Source organism: Phodopus roborovskii, unplaced genomic scaffold (genome assembly GCF_943737965.1).
Source record: "Phodopus roborovskii unplaced genomic scaffold, PHOROB, whole genome shotgun sequence".
Classification (NCBI taxonomy): domain Eukaryota; kingdom Metazoa; phylum Chordata; class Mammalia; order Rodentia; family Cricetidae; genus Phodopus; species Phodopus roborovskii.
In genome coordinates, this window is record NW_026126599.1 from 12,656,411 (window position 1) to 12,675,019 (window position 18,609).

At 37.9% G+C, this 18,609-nt stretch overlaps 1 protein-coding gene across 1 annotated transcript in view; it reads left to right on the forward strand.

The window, feature by feature from the left end:
- Nucleotides 1-18,321, forward strand: part of LOC127237077 (vomeronasal type-2 receptor 26-like) — a 35,997-nt gene extending 17,676 nt beyond the window's left edge. The window contains exon 6 of the mRNA XM_051205114.1: nt 17,423-18,321. Within this exon, the coding sequence (XP_051061071.1) occupies nt 17,423-18,321 (899 nt within the window). The remainder of the gene's footprint in view (nt 1-17,422) is intronic.
- Nucleotides 18,322-18,609: the final 288 nt, after the last annotated feature.

The following is an 18,609-nucleotide window of genomic DNA, read 5'->3' on the forward strand; positions in this document are numbered from 1 at the left end:
CTCTTCCGTAGGCCGTGATGATCTTGAACAGAGATCCCTCTACCTCTTAATCCTAAATCCTGGGATTAAGGGTATGTACCACCCCTGCCTGACCTCTATAGCTTGAAGATGATTTTGCTTTATGAATCCTCAGGCAAGCTTTAATAAATCACAAATATTATATCATCACATGATATACTTGTGTAAATGTTCTTAGGGTTGACTATTTGATAGTGAATGATCAGTTGATGTGCTTTTCCCTGGAGAGGACATTACTCCTGCCCTCTCTCAACATTTCTTAGTTATGTTCTATTCTGTTCTCTGTGTGGGATGAAGGCCTTGTGGTCATTCTGCCCTCTTTGGCAGATCTGTTGCTGTTGTCCCCATCCGGTTTCACATGTTTAGGGAGTCATGTTGGTAGGGATGGGTTTACTTACTGTCTGATATTACTAAGAGACACAAACTCACATAAAATTCCATGAGCCTCTGATTCTTACAATATTTCCCCAATCTGAAATATTCTCTGGGCCTTAGGTTTGGGAATGATTTTACAGACTTACCCACTGGAGCTGCCCTCGACAACTCTGTAATGCTCTCATCTGTTGTAAAGTTTCTTTGCTTGGGGGTGAAGACTAAAATTACCTGTGGGTATCAGGACAAATGTTTACAGGTTGTTGTGGTAATATACTATTTATGATCTAATTAATCTTACCTGGAGATCAGAATGCAAAGCTAGCCACAGCCATAAAAGCCAAGGCAGTGATGGTACACATCTTTAATTCCAGGACTCAGGAGATAGAGAAAGATGAATCTCAGTGAGTTCAAGCCACACATATCTTGAGAAACAGAGCTCAAACCTCTAATCCTAGAACTAGAGAGGTATATAAGACAGGAATGGGGTCTTAGAGCATTCAATCTTGGGCAATTAGTCTATAGCCACTTTGAGGACAAGATCTCCCCAGCCTTGGTAGAGATAAGAGCTCTCTGGTGGCTTGGCTGCTTTGATTTTCTGATCTTCAGCTTGAACTCCAATAGCTGAGTCGGGTTTTTATTATGAGTGTTAGGGATTATGCTGGTTTAGTAAATTGGTGTTTGTAGATTCTCCTCCAATAACCATGACTTCACTAGCACTGAGTACTCAGGTTTCAGGCAAAGGCATGATTTCCTTATTGTCTTGACTCTAATACAGAGAGCTCTTGATCACCATCAAGGAATGCATGGCACTATTGCACCCTTAGGGTTGTGTGCTATGATGGTCATTGGTGTGGTTCATAATTGTCACAGAAAGGTAAGAATGTTGGTTGTCTCCATCATTTGGAAGCCTGCATAATATCTTCTGGTATTATAAAAGCTAGTTCACAGGGGAAGGGCGTTTGTATCAGTTCCAGCTCAAGGGTCTCCAGGCTGTTTCTGAAATTCATGGTGTCTTCAGCAATACAGACTCACTTTCCAACTAACAGGATAAACATACACAACAACAATAGGTAGTATGTTTTTGGAGTCTCTTCAACAACTCTAGTGAAAAACACAAAAGAAAGATTCTCATGTCTGGTACTGGGTTTATTTATGTAGACTTAGTCTTGGAGGGAAGAGCATCAGCCCAGATTAGAAAGGTTTACTGAAACTCTGTGTATGAGTATAAGAGAGTTAACTACATTGTAGGGTTATTTTTAGGTAAATAGTAATATTATGATTATTTGACACCTTTTCAGACATTCTTATTGATATTTTACACACTTCCCTCCTTCGTCTGTATTTACTTCTCTTCAACTTTCTAAACACCCCCCTTTCCAACTTTCCCCTTCACATCACATGTATTTTGTCCAGACATTAATCTGTACTGTTATTTTACTCTTTGTACTCCTTCAACTGTATTTATCTCCATCTTACCTAGTTAATGGGAGTGTCCCTCTTTTGCATCTCCCTTTAGCTCATTTCTTCCCGGCTATTCAACTGTTTCCCTCAAGCTCCTGCAGTGATCCTACTCATTTTTCTATCTTCTACTGTTTTCCACATGTACTCATATCTGAAGTTTGGAGGTAGAATCCTCTATGAGAAAGAACATATGGCATTTGTCTTTCTGTATCTAGGTTTCATGACTCAATTTGGTCCTTTCTAGTTCCATCCATAAAGTTTATGATTTCACTTTCCTTTATACCTAAATATATTCACTGGTGTATCTGTATCATGGTTTCATTGTCCACTTGTCAGTTCTAGGTCACTTAGATTTGTTTGTTTGTTTCCTAAGTGCTATAAACAAAGCAGCATTGCACATGAAAAGCAAATACCTGTGGAGTCCGATGGACATATGCCAGCTATTGGTATTGCTGGGTCATATGGCAGAATTACTATTAGCTTCTTGAGAATTCCCCATTCTGATTTCTAAAGTGGCTGCACCAGTTACAGTCCTGCTGTAAGTGAATGGCAGTTTCCTGTTCCTTTCTGTCAACTCAAGCACTTGTTGTTGGCTGTTCTGTGGATCATTGCTATTCTGACTGGGGAAGGATGAAATCAAAAATTGTTCTATGTTTCTGTAATTGCTAAACTTGACAAATTCTTTTGAAATATTTCTTAGCCATTTCTTTTCCAATTGAAATGCTCTTTTCGGGTTCTAGGGTCATTTCTTATACAGTAAGTCACTTTTTAACTATTTGATTTTGTCAGTTCTTTGTATATTCTGGTTATTAATCTGCTGTTAGATATATACTGGCAAAGATTCTCTCCCATTCTGAGGGCTTCCTCTGTACTCAGTTGATTAGCTCTTTGTCTGTACAGAGCCTTTTAGTTTTATGAACTCCTTGTCAATTGTTAGCTTTAATTCTTTTCTTAATTCATTTTATTTAAATTAAAACAATCTTATTCTATGTATAAATCCCAGTTGCCTCTCTCTCCCATCCTCCCATGCCCCCCCCACATACTCCCTCATCTCACCACCACCCCCATCCACTCCCCAGGGAGGGTGAGGCTTTGCATGAGGGATCATCAAAATCTGTCAAGTCATTTGGGGACATTCCCGTGTCTCTAGGCTAGGGGAGTATCCCTCCACAGGGAATGGACACCCAAAGTCAGTTCCTGCAGTAGGGATACATCCAGATTCTTCTGACAGAAGCTCCATAGACTGTCTAGGCCTCCTAGCTTACACCCACATTCAGGGGGCTTTGTTTGGTCCTATGTTGGTTCCCCAGCTGTCAGACTGGGGTTCATGAGTTCCCTCTTGCTCAGGTCAGCTGTTTCTGTGGTTTTTCCCAGCATGCTCTTAATCTCTTTGTTTATCACCCCTCCCTCTCTACAACTTGATTCCAGGAGTACAGCTCAGTGTTAGCTTTAATTTTTGGGTAAATAGAGTCCTATCCAGAATGTCTTTTCAGAGACCTGGATCATGAAGACTATTGCCTATGTTTTCTTCTAACAGTTTCAGTATTCTGCATTTCAGGTTTAAGTGTTTTATCCATTTGAAGTTGGAATTTGTGATATGGGATTAATTTCATTCTACAAACTGTGGGACTCAGTTTTTCCAACATGTCTTCATGATGCTTTCTATTCTTAATCTTACGTTTTTGCTATCTTTGTTAATATTAAATGACTGACCTAACCTGTACTCCTGTTTGTGTCTTGGATTTTGTTGCATTGGTCTGCAGGTACATTTTTATACCAGTGCTGTATATTTTTGTGGTTGTTTTTGTTGTTGTTGTTTTATTATGGCTCTGTAATACATCTTAAAGTTCAGAATGATAAATCCTCTATCATAGTTGTTTCCATTTAGTATTATTTGGGTCTCCTTTCTGTGTTGAATATTGGTATAGATTCTTTTTTCTATATGCAAAGAATGAGGTCAAAATTTTGAATGTGCTTGCATTGAATTTATAAATAGCTTTTGATACAATATTCATTTTCCTGAAGTTAATTCTGCCAATACAGGATATGGAATGGGATGTCTTCCCATTTTCTAGTGTCTTTCCAAGTTTCTTCAGAGATTTAATGTTCTCCTGTGAAAGTCCTTTGCTTTCTTGATTAGATTTATTACTAAGTATTTTATTTTCTTTCAGGCAATTGCGAATGGTACAGTGTCAAAGTTCTCCTTTCTATGTTTGTTGCTGGTGTATAGAAAAGGATATTGATTTGTATAAGTTGATTCTGTATCTTGCCACATAGCTGTATTTGTTAATCACTTCAAACTTTTTATGGTAGACTTTCTGCAATCTCTTAAGTATGGTATCATATAATTTGCAATTATGATAGTTTGATTTCTTTCTCTATCTGTATCCCTTTAGATTACTTATCTTGCCTTATTGCTCCAGCTAATGCTTTGAGCATAATATTGAAAAGGAATGGGCATATTGGAGTTCTTTGTAGTGGCATCTTGCTTTGCTAATGAATTTATAGTGGTGGCCACACCCTTAGGGCATGGTTTCAGGTTCAGACCTGACACCTTATAGGGCAGAGAAGGGTCTGGTTTGTGCACTCTGGGGTTGTGGTAAAACCATCAGAAGGAAAAAGACCGCATGTCCTGGAGCAAGAAGAACATGGCAGTGTAAATGTTTCCCTATTAAATTAAATACCTAATTATCATTAATTTGGGTCTGGTGAACTCATATAAACCTGCCTTCAATTGCTTTTCTCCATTGAGAATGATGTTGGCTGTGGGTTTCGTGTGTGTGTGTGTGTGTGTGTGTGTGTGTGTGTGTGTGTGTGTGTGTGTGTGTGTGTTGAGATATGTTGCCTCTTTCTGTATATCCTCTAGAATATTTATTATAAAGAAGTTGGATTTTGTCACATGAACATCACATGTTCATGTAATTTTTGTCTATACAACCATTTATATAAATTTTACATTCATTAAGTTAAATATGTTGAACCATCCCTGAATTTCAATGATAAAGCCACTTCCACCATGGTGTACAATAGTTGTGATGTAAGTCTATATTCAATTTTCAAGAGTTTTACTGAGTTTTGTGAGTTATGTTTAGCAGGGATAATGACATGTGGTTTTCTTTTTCTCTTGTTGTCATTACCTGGTTTGGGTATTAGAATGAAAATAGCTTTCTAGAGGAGTTTGGAAATGTTCCTTATTTTCCTGTTTTTAAAATATTTTAAGAATAACTGACTGTATGTTTTCTTTGAATGTCTGGAGGAATTCTGCTGTGAATTCATCTGGACCAGGATATTTTTATAGCTGGAAAGGTTTTGTTGCTGTTTCAATCTCCTCTGCATTATGGGTTTTTTAGCTTGTTGACTTTGTGTTTTAATTCTTATGATTTGGCTGAATCTAGAAACTTTTCCATGTCATGTAGGTTTCAAGCCTACTGGAATAATGTTTCTTTTCTTGCCTTAAAATATTCTCTTAAAATATTTGGATCATCTCTGGTGTTTGTTGTAAACTTTCCCTGACACTTATGATACTTTTGCTTTGAGTCTTCAGGGGTTTTTTAATTACTTACTGTTTATCTTCTCAAAGAGTCAGCTCTTAGATTTTACATTGATTTTTCTCTGATTTTATTATTTCTTACCATCATTTGTGTTGATCTTTGCTTTTATTTCTTGTTTTGGCAATATTTGAATTGCGTCATTGAGCTATCTGTGTCACAACTGATTTTTGAATGTAGAAACTTAGAGCTAAAATTTTCCTTGTATGACACTTTTCAATGTATCCCAAGGATATTGTTTTGTGTTTTTGTTTTCATTTAGTTCCAGGGAATATTTTTTTATTTTATTTAATTTTATATAACAAAGTCCAATTAAATGAAAACAAACATTTATACACAATATTTGGGAATTTGGGCATCGTTCTTTCCAAACTACTTCCTGCTGGTAAGGGACGCTGTCATGGGGGATTCGAAGAAGATTCAGAAATCCTGGCTGTAGTCTGTAAGGCTGTTTTGTCCAGCTGTTTTGAATGTAGGATCACCTGGTACTCTGTTTCAGGCGGTCTGGCTTGATCAAACCACATTAGTCTGAAGGGAATCCACATCTTTTCATTTTCTGTGGAAACAAAAATAGAAATCCTTTTCCCCAGTAACTTGTCCTTCAACTTAAATTTTGGAGTCAAAGCATTTTTTTAATTTAATTTATTATTTTACATGTCAATCCCAGTTCCCTCTCCCTCCCTCCCTCCCACACCCCTCCCTCCTTTTCTCCCTTTTACCCTCTTTGCCCTCTCACATGCACTCTAAACACCCTCCCTTCCCATCCCCCCACCCCAATTCCATATGTAGGGGAATGCCATCCAGTTGGGGTCCTATAGATCTGACAGGTCATGTGAAGTAGGGACTAGGGCTTCTCTCCTGTCTCTAGATTAAGGCAGTTATCCCTCCATGGGGGATATGTTCGCAAAGTCCTTTTGTGCACCAGGGATACATCCTGGCTCCACTGTCTGAGGTATCTTAGACTGCTCAGTCCTTCTGGCTGAGACCCATATTCAGGGGGGCCTGAGTCAGTCTCCAGGGAGTATTTTTATTTCTGTCTTGATTTCTTCTTTGACTCATTCGTCATTCAGTACTGATTGTTTTATTTCCAAGAAGACTGTGTATTTACTAGAGATATATTTGCTGTCAATTTTGTTTTTATATTGGGATCAGATAGGAAAGACAATTAGATGTATCTCATTATTTTTAATTTGTGAATATTTCTTTTGTGTTTCATGATTTGCTTTATGTTAGAAAAGTTCCCATGTTCTAAAGAGCAGAATCTATTTTCTTTGGATTTTGTGAGACATACTATGCTGATATCTGTTGAGTCGAGTTGATTTTAGATATTTTTCTTCATATATTTGCCCAGGTGACATGTCTATTGGAGAGAATGGGGTACTGAATTTGCCTACTATTAATGGATTGTTGTACAGTAGTACAATTTTTATAAAAATGGCTGCCCAAAAATTGGATGGATATAAGTTCAGAGTTGTAATATCTGCTTGATTAACTGTTCCCTTAACCAGAATGTAATTTCCCATTTTAATTTTTCCAATTAGTTTTAGACTGAAGTCCATTTTGATGAATATTATGGTAGTGACACATGTTGAGATTTGAGTACTTTTGTCCATCCTTTTATTCTAAGATGGTACCTATCTTTAAAATTAAGATATCTTTCTTGTAGAAAACAGATGGACTTTGTTTTAGGATTCATCCATGTTTTTAAATGAAGAATTGTGGCCATTGATATTTAATGGTATTATAGAAATTTATATTATTTGTTGTTGTATGTCATCATGCTGTTGAAATTAGAATTGTTATACTGCTCTCAGTGGTGTTTTTCTTTCTACTAAATTTGTTTTCTTCTATTTTTCCACCATCTCTACAGTATACTAATTGATCTCTCCAGTCTAAAATATCACTTGCTATATTTTCTTAAATTCTGCTTTGCTGAATATATTTTTGTAGACTGCTTATGTCATGGAAAGTTTTTCTTCTTAATTAGGTAGACAGTTTTGCTGAATATATTTTTCTTGGCTAGCTATGATAGATTTCAGGACTTGGCATTCTTTGCTCTTAGCTTTTCTGGCTCTCACAGATTCCATTCAGAACACAGCTGATTGGATTTTCTCTTTCATATATACACATACATACATGCATACATGCATACATACATACATATTATATATGCATATAATCTTTGTGGGTTTTTTCTTAAAGTTTTCAACATACTTTCTTGTTATGTTTTTAAGTTATAATTAGAATTTTGAAAATATTTATCATTTTTAGTGTTGTAATTAATGATAAGCTGTAGGGATTTTCTTTTCTGGTCCTGTCTATTGTTGTACTCTGTGCTTCTTCTATATATTTGGATGTATCTTTCCTTAGTTTCAGGAACTCTTCTTCTATGAAATTGACCTTATTGAAAAACTGGTCTATGTCATTGACCTGGAATTCTCCATTTTCTATACCAATAATTTAAAGATTTGGTTTTCTCATCATGTCTCACATTTCCTTTATTTTCAATTTTTCATGTTTTTTATATTTTTATATTCTAGTTTTTCTTTAAGTCCTAATTCTCTGCCTTTTGCTAGCTTCATTTGATATGTATGTCTTTCCCTTGAGGTTATAACTGGTCTGTTCATTTTTTCTATTCTGTCCTCATTTAAGCTTGAATCTTCCTCTTTCTTTCTATTTCCTTATTGAATTCCATGAACAAGTCATGCATTGTCTTTATCATTAACTTCAGGTTTATATTTGTGTTTACTTGGTCATCGCCAAGGCATTGATTTTCCTTGAGTTGTTTCTCCATTGTTTCATTGAACTTTTCTTTTTGTCTTCTTTAAACTCCTTAAAATATGCTATGAAGTTGAGGAATGTTCTTTTATATTCTGCATCCTGTATTTTATTAGATAATCCTTACTTGCAAACTTTTCTACTAGACTACTAGAATTAGAGAGACTATATTCACTGGATCTGTGATATTACTGGTATTTTTATGACATTTGGGCATGTGGATGTTTTGTTACTTCTAATATTCATATATACAATGCAGATTGTGGAAAATAGAGTATGTTCAAGCTTGTTAGGCTTAGAGGTTGAAAATTGCTCATGTGTATTGATATAAAATGGACAGAATGGCCTGGGTTAGTGTAGAGTACATGGATCCTCGCTGATGGATCCCTAGAATTCAGGGGTACTTCTAGCTGGATGTAGAGGACAACATCCTGATAATTGGGGGAGGAGGGTTGTAAGGGATCCCAAGGGGTGCTCAAATGAGGGTAGGGAGTCCCAGGACCAGGAAAAGGTTGGATGACATTTATCTGGACTGGATCTGAACTGTTTTCATGGGTCCAGATCAGCTCCATGGAACTTATAAGCACTTTTTGTGAAAAGATATATTTTAGACACATTAGTATTTTCACTGTTTATAATTATACTGAAATTTGCACTATTGAAATGGCCATATATTTTTGCCATAAACATATTTTAGCACAATGAAAAGTACCATGATCTTGAGTTTGTAGTTATGATCATATAGTGATATAGTTTGCTGTTTTGTACTCTGTTAGAATTGGATTAATAACTTATTAAAATTTTATTGATTAATGTTAAGACTATGAAAAGTGGAATAATGAAAGAGAAAACAATCTGATAACTTGAATTTGACACCTTTAGTTACTTTGCTATATCTTAAAACATTTTTAGGTCCTTATTTCTTAAGATTTTATGTTTTTATATAAACTTAATACTGTAAAACACCTTTTTAAACAAAAGAATGGTAAGAAGTTACACTGAAAGCTACCAGCCATCAAACTGCATCAATCTTGAGAAGGATAAAATTTTACCTGAATTATTGATTAGAGAATGACAGAAACTTACTAGCTGGCCATGTGGACAGCCACTCCCAGAGTTCTCCATCATTGTTGAGAGCAGGAGCTTTAAGGATGCCTGCTTTCTGTTGTTAGCATGGGACCTCCAAGGTCTCAGAGGGTCCTGTGGATTAGGAGATTTAGAAAGACTTGCCTACCTTGGGCCTTAGCAATGTGGAGAAAGTCAATTCCACTGTCCTCTTGTCCACAGTCCAAAGAGTCCTTTGCAGCAGTTGAGGTGAGTTGAGTCAAGAAGACAGCTGCCAGAATCCGGTTAAGCACTTGCCCTTAGACAAGATGGTGCCTGTGCAAGTGTTGTAAGGTATCAATACCTTTTCTAAGGGCGTATACATTTTAAACCATATGCATTTAGTAAGACACACATAAAGTACTCAGGCATAAAGAATCACACTCGTGTGGCCAGAGCATACATACATCTTTTTTCATATATATATGAAATGGGCAGGAAACAAAAATAGTTTTTTTAGGCAGACCCATTTGTTTCAGGCCAGTCCACTGTGTGCCTCCCATATCTGCAAGTAGGAGAAACACAGTAGCAGAGCAACTGGATGGAAAAGAGGAACCTACCATCCCCAGCTGATTGCACTACAAAGACATCTGTTCAATGACGTTCATAGCACCATTATTTCGAATAGCAAGAACCAGGAAGCAACCTAGATGCCCCTCAACTGAAGAATGGATAAAGATGTGGCACATTTACACAATGGAATACTATCCAGTTGGGGGGGGGATAACAATGGGACTTTGAAATTCGCAGGCAAATGGATGGAACTTGAAGAAACCATCCTGAGTGAGGTAACCCAGTCACAAAAAGAACATGGTGTGTACTCACTCATATATGGATTTTAGACACAGAGCAAAGGATCACCAGCCTATAATTCACACCGCCAGAGAAACTAGGATACAAGGAGGAACCTAAGAGATTCATACAAGGTCCCCCACAGAAGGGGAAAGGAACAAGATCTCCTGAGCATATTGGGAATGGGGGGGGTGGACAGTAAGTGAAGAGGGAGTTAAGAGAAAGAGAAGGGGAGGAGAGGAGAACATGTGGAACCAGGAAGATTGAGTTGGGGGATGAATAGACGAGAGAAGGAAAAAAAGAGATACCATAAAAGAGGGAGCCATTATAGGTTTGAAGAGAAAACTGACTCTAGAGAAATGTCCAGATACCTACAAGGATGATCCCAACTAACAATCTGAGCAACTGTGGAAAGGCTACCTTATATGCCCTCCCCTGATAATGAGATTGATAACTACTTATATGTCATCATAGAGCCCTCATCTAGTAGCTGATCGAAACAGAAGCAGACACCCACAGCTAATCACTGAGCAGAACTCCTGGAATCCAGTTGTAGAGAGGGAGGAGTGATAAGAAAAGGGGTCAAGGCCAGGCTACAGAAACCCACAGAGACAGCTGACCTGAACAACAGTGGGCTCATGGACCCCCAGATTAATATCATTATACCAACTCAGACACCATGAATGTGGGTCTCAGTTAAAAGTCCTGGGCAGTGGAACCAGGATGTATCTCTAGTACAGAAAGGACTTTGGGAGCACATTCCCCATGGAAGGATACTCTTTTAGCCTAGAGGCGGGGGGCGGGGGAGGGCCTAGACCCTACTCCAAATGACTTGACAGATTTTGATAATCCCTCCTGGAAGGCATCACCCTCCCTGTAGAGTGGAGGTGGGGGGAATGGGATAGGAGGTGGGAGAGAGAACTGGGATCAATATGTAAAATAGGAAAAAATAATAAATACAAAAAATACTAATTAAAAATATAAATATTAAAAAAGAAAATGTTTTTCTTTAAAAACTTTACTCCAACAGTACTTCATGAATATTATTAAGAAAGATCACAAAAATAAAGCTATGTGAAATGGAGAAAGGCATTCAGGGTCTGAAATTTCATTACATACAAAGACAAAACAAAAGCAGAGTAAGGCTAAATTTGAAGCCCACCAAAACCTAAGAAGCTGGGGCAATTGCTGGGTTAGAGAATCAGGTTTCTCCGGTTTCAACTTATGGGTTCCCCTGTACCAGTAAATATCCCCACATACAGGCATATGGGCACCTCCAATTGGACATAATGGTTATGAGAAGAGGAAATCAATACAAAGGGAGTATGGTGGGTGGAGACATCAAGTGTCAGAAGTAGTATGGCCACTGATGTGATCAAAATGCATAGCAGCCACATTAAATTTATAAAGGTTGAATTAAAAAGTAAACATGATTCTCAAATAGAGAATATTTTGGGATAACTTTAATGAACTGTATGAAAATCTTCTACAGTAAACACTTTTAAGTTATTGAAAAAGACACCAAAAGACGGAAAGATTACCCTTGCTCATGAATCTATATGATTAATACAAAAAGCAGCCAGACCGCAAAAGCAATGCTCAGACTCATTGTAATCCCCATCACAATACTGGCACAATTTTCCACTTAAATAGAAAAAAATCAGCTTTGTATGCAAACACAAAAGAAATGTCTAGTATAGCTAAAATAATCATGAATAATTAAGATTTGCTGGAGGTATCATCATCCCATTTTCAAGTTTGACTATAGACTCATAGAAATAAAAACAGCTTGGTATTGGCATAAAACATGCACATTGATCAATACAATTTATTTGAAGACCCAGACATAAATCCACACACATGGACACCTGTGTTTTCTATGAATGCACAATGGAAAAAAGACAGCATCTTCAACAAACAGTACTGATCTAACTGGATGGCTGCATGTAAAAGGATGCAAATAGACACATACTAATTATCCTGAACAAAACTGAACTGCACATGGGTAAATGACCACAACAAAAGACCTGATACACTGAATCTCATAAAGAAGGAAATGGAGAGTAGTTTTCACTCATTTTCACAGGAATGATCTTCTGAAGAGAGCATCATCACCACAAGTAATAAGAACAATAATTTACAAATGCTACCTCATGTACAGCAAGCCACCAGGATCTGTGCAAACTTACATGCTACTAAGTGGGAAAATATTGTTAATTTTATGTCTGAGAGATGGCTAATATATTAAAGGTGTAAAAATTCAAAAGGAAATTGAACATCCAAAAAAAACAAGACAATTAAAATGGGGTACAGAGGAAGTAGATTTTTCTCAAAAGATAAAAGTCAATTGACTAGGAAACACTCAAAAGTTGTTCAACATCTTTAGCCACCAGGAAATGCAAATCAAAACTACTTAGAAGTTTAATCTTACACCAGTCAGAATGGCAAAGTCAATAAAACACATGGCAGTACTTCCTGACAAACATGTTGGGAATGGGAACATTTATTCATTGCTGGTGGAAGTACAAGCTTGTACAGCCACTATGGAAATCGCTGTGCCAGTTCCTCAAAGAGCTGAGAATAGATTTACCTCAAGATCCAGCTACACAACTCTTGAGTTATGTCAGAAGGACTCTGCATCCTGCTAACAGAAACACTTGCTCAACCATGTTCACTGCTACTTTACTCTGAATAACAGAAACTATAAACAGCTTAAATATCAAGCAATGGATAATGAATAATGCATATTGGTTAATTTTTACAGTGGAACATTGTTTAGCTGTTGAAAAATAAAATCATAAATGTCTCAAGTAAATGGATGGTGCTAGAAAAATCTTGAGGTAGCCTATTCCTCCAAACACAAATGTGGGAGATTAGCCACAAAGCCTTTGATATGGGTGCTACGATCTGAACAACCACTGTGGTTATGTGCCTGGTAAGGGACTAATGGTGAAGAGGGTTATGACTTTAGTTTGCATGGAGGCTCAAAGGACCCCTGTAAAATAAGACCCGCCCACTTTCTCTTTCAGCTCTCTTTATTGCTGTTCCCCTAAGGCATACAGGAATTTTCCTGCCTCCTTCTTCCTTCCTGTCCTCTGTCTCTGTGTCTCATTACCTCTTTTCTCTTTCCTTCACCCCCTTTCCCTTTCTAATAAAACTTGTTACTAAGATCTCTCTGTCTGGCATTTTGTCCCTCTGCCTGGGTCACCCTCACCTGCATGGAATCTATCAAGAGCCCCACATGCTTTATCATAATACTCCTCACCACTAGTCCCTTACCAGATATATAAACTCAGGGGCAGGCCAGCATAATGCCTGAATCCTTACAAGGAGAGGATCTCCCAAGGTATAGCTGATAGAATATATCTTTATGGAGAGATATAGAGGGATTAAATGGACAGGAGGATTGAAGAGGGTGGGAAAGAAGGAACTTTGAAGTGGGAAAACTAACACTAACAGTCATTTGAAGGGAATTGTGGAATCCTACTACTATGTACACTTCTTAAAAATACAAGAAATGTGAATGAAATTAAATAAATTCAACAAATATTATGGGACACTGTTCCCCAAATTATGCCCTTAAGAAGAACCCCCAGTGTCTTGGATGAGTTTTTGGCCATACAAGGGCCAAGAGCTATCATTGCTCTCCACGGCCTGCTCTAAGGTCCTACTGCTGAAGACATTTACATAGGTCATCAAACATATAGAAACCAAGCTGGTACCTAACTGGAGGCTTCACTTAATGATTAGCATTTATGGTACTGGAAGTTCCTTTGCAAGCTACTGAAAGAGAATGGCAATCATCAATATCTCCCAAAGCCAAACTCTGTGACCTATAGCAGTGACCTGCCTGGGAGAGAGACAAGTGAAGGTGTCACAAGTGCTATTGTTGGAACCCACCACTTACTGACTAGACCTAAGGTTCTAGTCAGATTGAACCCATATCTGACACTGATAATGGGGCCAAGAGCCTGACATTAGATAGGTCATGGGCCTCAGGGAAAATGGAATATTACTATGCTAAAGGAATGTAGCAATAAAATGACTTTTATTATTTTGTAGTTTTATTGTTTTATCTTTTCCTTTAATAGATATGAAATGTCCTTCTCCGATTCATTTGTTTAACTTTGGATTGAAGACTATTCTGCTACCTGGCTTCTTAGGTCCTTTTGTTTGGAAAATCTTTTTCTAATCCTTACTATGGGGTAAATCTATCTTTGATGTTGAAGTGTGTTTCTTGTATGCAACAGAAGGATGGATCCTGTTTTGTATCCATTCTGTTAGCCTATGTGTTTTTATTGGGGGATTGACTCCATTGACATTTACAGATATTAATGACCAGTGATTACTAATTCCTTTTATTATGCTGCTCCTGGTAGTAGTAGTATTTGTGTGTGTGTGTGTGTGTGTGTGTGTGTGTGTGTGTGTGTGTGTGTGTGTGTTTTCCCTTCTTTGGATATTGCTGTTGTGAGATTATGTATTGCTTGTGGTTTTTAAGGGTGTCTTTAGCTTCCTAAGTTGGAGTTTTCCTTCTAGTACCTTATGAAGGGTTGGATTTGTGGATAGATATTGTTTAAATTTGATTTTGTCATTTAATAACTTGTTTTCTCCATCTATGGTGATTGAAAATTTAAGGGCATATTAGTCTGTGCTGGTATCTGTGGTCATTTAGAGCCTATAAGACATCTGTTCATGCCCTTCATGAGTCTCTGTTGAGTCTCTGTTGAGAAGTTGAGTATAATTCTTATATGTTGGCCATTATATATTGCTGGGGTCTTTTCCCTTCTGGCTTTTCAGAGTTTTTCTTTGTACTGTAGATTCAGTGTTTTGATTATATGTCAATGTAGATGGAAGTTTCTGTCCTTCATGTTCCCGGAGCCATTTAGTCCCAAATAAACACACAGAGGCTTATATCAATTATAAACTGTTTGGCCTATGGGATGGCTCAGGCTTCTTATTGTCTAGTGCTCTTTAAATTATTAACGCATAACTATGAATCTGTGTATCTATCTCCACATGGCCTTGGCTTACTGGAGAATGTATGGGAGCCCTACCTTCCTGGTAGCTACATAGTGTCTGACCTGAAACTCACACTCTGTGTTTCTCTTCCCAGAATTCTCCTAGTCTGGTAGCCTTGCCTGTACTTGTTGCCTGGCTACATCCTGCCTGTCCATTGGCCAAAACTGATTTATTCATCAACCAATAAGAGAAACATATATTCACAGCATATAGAAGGACATCTTCCATCATCTTCTTTTTCTGTATAAATAAAAAGGAAGTTTTTTAGCATTAACATAGTAAAATTATATAAAATAGTTATCAAGCAAGAACTAGAGTTAACAGTATTTAATCCATTAATATTTTGGAAATTTAAAGAAAATATTCTATCATATATTCTATCTTATCTTTTATTATATCTAAAGAAAGCCACAGCCATAACTATCTATCTTCAACTCCTTCAAAGGAGTTGACTCAATAGTTGACAGAGATGCCTTGCTGCCTGAACAGTCACCCAAAGTTCCTCTAGTTTATCTTCAGCACCTGAGATTCTCTCTTCCATCTCTTATATTCTGTTGCTTATGATTGCATCTGTAGTTCCTGATCATTTACCCAATTTTTATTTCCAGCATTCACTCAGTTTGTGTTTTCTTTATTGTCTCTATTTCAGTTTTCAGGACTTGAACTGTTTGAATTGTTTCCTTCATCTGTTTGATTGTCTTTTTTGTTTTGTTTTGTTTTGTTTTTCTTGGCTTTCCTTGCTTTCTTTAAAAGATTTGTTGATTTCTTGCACTTTTTTATTTTTTGGTTTGTCTTTTTCTCTATTTCTTCCAATTTTTGTTTGTTTTTCTTCCATTTCTTTAAGGGATTTTCTCATATCTTCTTTGATGGCCTCTATCATTTTCATGAAGTTGTTTTCTTTGGCTTCATCTGCGTTGGTATGTTCAGGTCTTGTTGGTGTAGAGTCCCTAGATTCTGGTGGTGTCATATTGGTCCTTCTAATGTTGAATGTGTTCTTATATTGCTGTCTTCCCATCCCTTCTTCCAGTGGGTCACATGGGATCTCTCTCTCTCTCTCTCTCTCTCTTCATCTCTCCTCTCCTCTCCCAGTGGGTGTAGGTGGGTCAGTCCTTCAATGTCAGTAACTCTGGATGGTCTGAACACTCTTGAAGGTCTCAAGAAGAAGGTGTGGGGGGGTCTAAGATTGAGGTGAGGACAGGCTCTGGATGGTCGGGTGGGGCAGGTGCATCCACTATGTGCAGATGTGACCCAGGAAGTTCCAAGGAGAGGGTAGGGGATGGTGGACATGAGCTGGCCAAACACTCACCTCTAGCAGAGTGCATGGGGGGGGGGTCAAGATGCAGAGCCAGCCCAGGAAGTGCCAAAGAAAGGATGGAGGGGGGTTGGACCTGAGCTGGCCCCAGACTCACCTCAAGCAGAGAGCATAGGGGGTCCATGATTGAGATGAGGGCAGGCTCCAGATGGTCTGGCAGGGTGGGCTTTCCTTGATTCCTTTAACTGAGTTTTTATTTGCTTTTTAATAACATCCATAAATGTGTTTTAAGGTTTTGTTTGTTTTGGATATGTTGGAATATTCAGGTATTGCTGTCACAGGATGCATGGGCTTGTAAGTGGTCATGTTGTTCTGGCTGATGTTGACTGTATTTTTACAATAAAATTTAGGTATCTGGGTTTGGGATGGTTTATTCTAGTCCCTAAATTTTGAGTTTCTCTCTCTTGAATGTTCCTTAGCTCCTTTTTCCTCGGTAGTTCTGACCTCTTTGTGACTTGTATTTCTTCTGGCAACTGGCATGACATGTGATCTAGTTTGGAGTCTTTGTCCAAGTTTGGAGTTGGCCTTCTGGAAATTAGCTTGTATTTGGGTGTAGCAGGGCACTCTGTTCTTCTTACTGGATTGTTTTTTACCTGAATATCTGGAGTCTGATCACAGTGGAATGGCTGAATTTTAGAATTCTTCATAGAATTATTGCAGTTTTGCTTCATCTGAATAGGTAGATTAATATGTCAGTTTCATTTATAAACACATCATCACATGTTTTATCATGATGTACACATGACAGATAGTAGAAGGAGGATTTCTTTTTTTAATTTTTTAAAATGTATTTTATATAACAAAGTCCATTTAAATGAAAACAAATATTTATAGACAGTATTTGGGAATTTGGGCGTTGTAGAAGGAGGATTTCTAAAGAGTCGGTTTCCTTTGCCCTATAGTAAAGCAGAATGTGCCAGGCTACACTCATCAGTGGAGAGCACTCTTAACGTATTGAATATGGAATGGATAAATAACTGTAGAAGCTGAAATGTTGGTTCCTTTTCTCCCATAGATCAGCAAGAGTGTATCCCTTGCCCAATTCAAGAGTACCCAAACCCTGAGAGAAACAACTGCCTTCCCAAGTCAGTGACATTCCTGTCCTTGGAGGATTCTCTGGGCATGACTCTGGTCTGCACAGCTCTGTGCTTCTCTGTCAGCACAGCTGTAGTTTTGGGGATCTTCCTCAAGCATCAAGACTCACCCATCGTTAAGGCCAATAACAGGACTCTCAGCTTCATCCTGCTCATCTCCCTCCTCCTCTGCTTCCTGTGCTCCTTTCTCTTCATTGGCCAGCCAAGCACAGCCTCCTGCATATTGCAACCAATCACATTTGCACTCACATTCACTCTGACTCTTTCCACTGTTTTGGCCAAAAGTATAACTGTAATTCTGGCCTTTAGCCTCGTAAAACCAGGGAGAACAATGAGAAGACTGTTTGTCTCTGGCATCTATAACTCTGTCATCCCCTTGTGTGTCCTGATCCAGCTTACTCTCCTGGGAGTCTGGATGGGAACCTCACCTCCCTATGTTGAAGCAGGTGCACACTCTGCATATAGTTACATCATTATTTTGTGCAACAAGGGCTCAGTCACCTCTTTCTACTGTGTGCTGGCATACTTGGGGATCCTGGCCCTGGGGAGCTTCACTGTGGCTTTCCTGGGTAGGGATCTGCCTGACACATTCAATGAAGCCAAGTTGCTGACATTCAGCATGCTGGTGTTCTGCAGTGTCTGGGTCACCTTCCTCCCTGTCTACCACAGCACCAAGGACAAAGCTATGGTGGCTGTGGAGGTCTTCTCCATCTTGTCCTCAAGTGCAGGGCTGCTAGGGTGCATCTTTTTCCCAAAATGCTACATAATTCTTCTAAGACCTGATAAGAACTCTTTGAAATGTTTTAAGAACAAATCATAATCTAAAACAAAACTGATAATTTTCATGAATTAACTAAGTCTCTCTCGTAAAAATCCATTAGTATAATGAAATAAAATTATCTACTTTTCATAGTTTTTCTGAAATATATATTTAAAGAAAAAGGAAAGAGTACCTCTCTGTATCTCACATACAATCTATTTCAGATTAGTAGCTACTACTAAAAATGCAATTTACTAAGTTATGCATGTTATCTATAAATTTGTGGCCAATAGAAATATTCAGAATTTGATTACATGATAGTACTAAGATAAATAATACATGAACTAA